We start from the raw sequence: 5057 nt of genomic DNA, 5'->3' as shown, positions 1-5057 counted from the left end.
GTCTCTCTCTCTCTCTCTCTCTCTCTAGTAAAGCTGACCACTCTCACAGATTAATGTATGCTCATCACCTCCTAAATCTTCCAGCTGTCACAATGTGCTCATTATTCAAATTTATGTCACAGTAAAGTGGTAGAAAATTTTGATTTTAAGTTTCAGTTTCCAGCTGAGGTGATTGTTGTAATTTTTGCTTCAGACCATTTTAAGTGTTCTTTTCTCTCCTCTTAGGAGACTTCAAGTTTGTTTCTGCCACGTACCGATTGTTTAAAATCCCAGCCAGCTGTCCGAAAGAAAAATGCTGCGTAACGTACAATGGATCAATCAGAAGCTTTAAAGAAAAGCTGGAGTTTGATGTCAACTACACCTTTAATGTAAAGCTCAGGTTTCAAATCCCAATCTGTTCAAGATTTACAACTAGAAACGGTTTTGATTATCCGAGAGGGTACGATAACATGGTCACTGAACTGGGAAATCAGACGCCACTGGTAAAAGTCCTCATAATTCCAGAGGATCACTGGGCTACTCTCAGAGAGAGAGGGAGAGACAACTGGTGGTGGTTTCACCTGAAGGTCACCATACCTGAGGTGAGAGGGTTAGATTTAGAGAAGGTAACCTCAGCTGATGCGGGAGTTAAAGCCACGCTGATGGTGTAATTCCTCACAAAACAACTGTCCAGCCATCTGAGCTAACCGATCACTAAAGGACTGGACTGAGAATGCTCAGGGGCCATTGGACTGAGAACCCAGGGCCTAGGGGAACCCAGAGGTATGAGTTCAAGTTGAATGAGGATAGTTGAGGAATTTTAAATTACAAAAAAAAATCAAAATCTAGAATTTTCACATGTGCTAGAATCAGTAATGGTGATTGTGAAACTAAAAACCCATCTGGGTCACAAATTCCCAATGAAAGACAGTTTGCCATCTTTACCCATTGGACCCTCTATGTGACTCACAGACCCACAATAATGTGCTTAGTTCTTCATTCTGAAGTGGGTCCAGCAAGCCGTTCAGATCCATTCAATCTTCTGAAGGGCAGCTGAACATTGGCAACCAATGCTGGCCGTGCCCACATCTTATGAAACCAAGCTGTTGAGGTGTAAGACAGCTCAAAACCAATAAATTCCAAGAAGGAGCAGTGAACTGACCAGACAGTGGGCCTTCACAGCTGACTGTCTCTGCTGTTTAGTGTCAGGTATCTCTGGATATCTGAGCTCAGTCTAAGAAAAATAAACTAACAGGAAAATTCACAGCTGACCTTGGAGAAATACAATAATGGGAGCTCCTCATAATAGGGGACCAGCTAAGTGATTTATTTTTTTAAAATCCTAAATATACCCTGTTTTTTTTTTTTGTAAATCTGTTATAGTGAGTAGTGTGAACTTTTTTAATATATGTTTTATTGAGCTCTGTCTCTAGATGGACAATGAATGCTGAGGCGTATTGATACGCAGAGGGATCTGGGTTTGCAGGCCCACAGATCACTGAAGGTGGCAGCGCAGGTAGATAAGGTAGTTAAAAAAAGGCTTATGGCATGCTTGTCTTCATTGGAAGGGACATTGAGTATAAGGATAGACACGTTATGCTGCAGCTTTATAAAACTTTAGTTAGGCCACACTTGGAATATTCTGTGCAGTTCTGGTCACCACACTACCAGAAGGATGTGGATGCTTTGGAGAGGGTACAGAAAAGGTTTACCAGGATGTTGCCTGGTATGGAGAGCATTAGATATGAAGAAAGGTTGGATAGACTGGGTTTGTTTTCACTGGAACACAGGAGGTTTAGGAGTGACCTAATAGAGGTTTATAAAATCATGAGAGGCATGGATAGGGTGAATAGCAAAGGTCTTTTCCCCAGGGCAGGTGAGTCCAAAACTAAAGGGCGTAGGTTTAAGGTGAGAGGGGAAAGATTTGAAAAGGACCTAAGGGGCAACTTTTTCAGGCAGAGGGTGGTGTGTGTATGGAATGAGCTGCCAGAGGAAGTGGTGGAGGCTGTACAGGTACAACATTTAATAGGCATCTGGATGGGTACATGAATAGGAAGGGTTTAGCAGGATATGGGACAAATGCTGGTAAATGGGACTAGTTTAATTTAGGATATCTGGTCAGCATGGACGAGTTCTGAAGGGCCTGTTTCTGTGCTGTACATTTCTATGACTGTAAGGTGCTTATCACTTAGAAAATGTGCATAGAAACTAGCTGAGTCTTCCCCCATTCTATCCACTTGATCATGGTTTGCAGAACCTCCTTTTCCCCATGGCCTCGTCCTGTGTCCTTTGTAAACCATCTGACCTTATTTCCCGTACCCACTTGCTGTGGTAGCGAGGTTTTGAGATGGTAGGGCTTGCCTCATGACTGCCTTTTCAGCTCCTTCTGAATTGAATTTTGTTTTTTGAATTCCTGTTGCTCAGGAAGGTGAGGCGATAACTGTGGACGAAGAGGTGGCAGCAATTCTCCAGGCATCACGATTTGCTCGTGCATTCAGCATTGAACCAGTTGGGAAAATGGCTCCGTGTTCTGGAGAAGGTACACCCACAAAATCAAAGGTAAAATCAAATGAAATTTATAACGAGTCATTTAGCCTGTCTCCCAAACAGGCAGCAATGCTGAAATCCTAAGTGAGGGTGAATTTTAGCTGGAGAATGGCAAGGTGAGTGTTGCCTAGAATTTACAGCACTGAAACGGACCATTCAACATGAAAAGCATTTTGGGGAAAGTTGGTCTGTTCCAAGCCTACTTCAGCTTTTCCTATTAGCCAACCATTTATCCCTCTATCCCATGTACACTGAAGTAAAGGATAGGCACAGTGGAGGTCATTCAGCTAACTTGACTGGAAGCTGTTTGGCATTGGAGAGTGATGCCAACAGCATGGGTTCAACTCTTGTACCAGCCGATGTTACCATGCAGGATTGTGGCTTCCCAGCCTCAGCCGTCTACTGAGACATGGTGACCCTCAGGTTAAACTTCCTTCTAGTGTCTGTAATGAAAGTGGTCCTCCGGGACTGTGACAACTTTATGTTGCACTTAAACACCACCCTTTAAATATAGCTATGCTCCTCACCTCAACTGCTGCATGCTGTTTTGTCAAACAGCAGAGATGTGTTGTGTTGTATTGTGGATCAGAGAGGAGAGAGCAGCAGTGTTAGCTGTGACAACAAATGTTCATTAGACACAGCAAATAAAGCACACAATACAGACAGACAGACAGAGGCACCTCTGATACACAAAGAGCAAGGGTAGAAGATAAATGAGTCAGATTTTCCCCAGAGTCACCATCCTGACTTGGAAATATATTGCTGTTCCTTCAATGTCACTGGGTCAAAATCCTAGAATTCCGTCCCTCCGAGTGCTGTAGCACATGGACTACAGCAGTTCAGGAGGCAGTCACCACCAATTGCTGCGCACAGCTATTTATTCATCTCTGAAACAGTCGTGATACTAATGACTGGATTTAATCTCCAGGGCGATTAAGGAAGGATTATAAATACAAATGACGATCCTGACATCCCGTGAACAAGTACGTTTTTTGTTAAAACCTTGAGATTTTTTTTAAAAGCTTGGTGGTCTTTCGGCCTGGCACGGTCTCGGTGTGGACCTCCAGTCTCGAGGTGATTCCAGAACAATCTCCCAGCCTTGTGAAGCCAGGCACAGTCTGGATCGAAGCCCAGTGCAGACTGGAGGCTAGGTGGGCTGGGCGGGAACACCGTTTCTCTGTACCTTTTTGTCTCTATTTTACAACTCATTCCTAAATCTGCATTGCTGGACCTTTTTTTACTTCTCTATTTTTCCAAGAACTGTTCCTGGAAAAGCTGTACCTAGGGACCTTTGTACTTGAGATGGCGCCACAAACAGCGACTTGCACACTTTTCACTGCACACATTTAAGTGCGTGTGACAATAAAGCTAATTCTAATTCTTAAAGAAAAAAAGATAGTGGGTTCATCTGTCAGATCGCTGTGGTTTTCACCTGAAAGAACACAGCTCAAAATGAACAATCAGATGTACAGTATATATTTAGTGAATTTTGTTTTGGGCTCTGGACGGAGTGCAGCAAACGTTAGCCAGACTGATTCCTCAGGGAGTGCGGGGTGGTTCTCATAGAAACTTATAAAATTCTACTGGGATTAGACAGGGTAAATGCAAGAACGGTGTTCCAGGGAATCCAGAACCAGGAGTCACAGTTTATATGGGAGGCTGTTTCGGACTGAGATGAGGAAAGATTTCTTCAATCTCAGAGTGGGGAGCCTGTCGAATTCTCTGCCACAGAAAGCAGTTGACGTCAATACTTTGAATGTTTTCAAGGAGTTAGATATGAATTATGGGGCTAAGAGGATCAAATGGAATGGGGGAGAAAGCAGGGACAGGTGACCGAGTTGGATGATCAGCCATGATCATGGTGAATGGGGGAGCAGGTTCGAGGGGCTGAATGGCCTACTCCTGCTCCTATTTTCTACATTTCTATGTAAAGTTAACTATAAATTAAAATGTTTACTGAGATAATTTACAGTATGTAGTGACCCCCAAGGATGTAGAAAGGCAGTGGACAGAGGGAAAATTCTAGCAACAATAAAATTAGTCCAGGATGCATGAAAAGAATATCAAAACTTTGAATTTCTAGATCTTTTTAACTATGAAAGGGTGGAGAGGCCAAAAGGCTCTGAGAGTTGAGACTGTCAAACATTATGTGAGTGTATTACATTGCAGACGTTCCCCATCATCGATTAAAGAATGCAACATATGGTTCGAGACAGAAACTATTTCCGTTCAACTTGAAACATGAAATATTGCTCCAGATAATTACGATTAGATACAAATTAGGAACTCTGCCTCCTACTGCAATCTCTAATCTTGTTAACCTGTGGCACAGCTAAGGCCGCTGTGAGTCTGACTATGTTGGATTGGAACAGGATAACACTGATAAATGTTTGTTTCTGTGTCCCACAATGACCCAGGCACTCTCCAGTATCCTATTGCAATGACCCCATCTTGTCTCCCAGTGTGTTATTTTGAGGTGGGAGTGGCAGGATAGAGGTGAGCTTGGTGGAGGAGTGGGGATTGGTGATGGG

The 5057-nt window shown here is 43.2% G+C and overlaps 1 protein-coding gene across 2 annotated transcripts in view; it reads left to right on the top strand.

The window, feature by feature from the left end:
* The window catches only part of as3mt (arsenite methyltransferase), a 41475-nt gene that overhangs the window by 24819 nt on the left and 11599 nt on the right, over positions 1-5057 (top strand). The window contains exons 9-10 of one of the 2 annotated variants that reach the window (XM_020526698.2): positions 226-368; positions 2404-2538. In XM_020526698.2, the coding sequence (XP_020382287.1) occupies positions 226-368; positions 2404-2538 (278 nt within the window). Of the gene's footprint in view, positions 1-225; positions 380-2403; positions 2539-5057 lie in introns of those variants that run through there. The other variant, XM_048608683.1, reaches the window with a different exon arrangement.

Source organism: Rhincodon typus, chromosome 20 (genome assembly GCF_021869965.1).
Source record: "Rhincodon typus isolate 14 chromosome 20, sRhiTyp1.1, whole genome shotgun sequence".
In the NCBI taxonomy this organism is placed as follows: domain Eukaryota; kingdom Metazoa; phylum Chordata; class Chondrichthyes; order Orectolobiformes; family Rhincodontidae; genus Rhincodon; species Rhincodon typus.
Note: the sequence above shows the minus strand (reverse complement) of the source record. Positions and strands in the feature narration are given on the sequence as shown.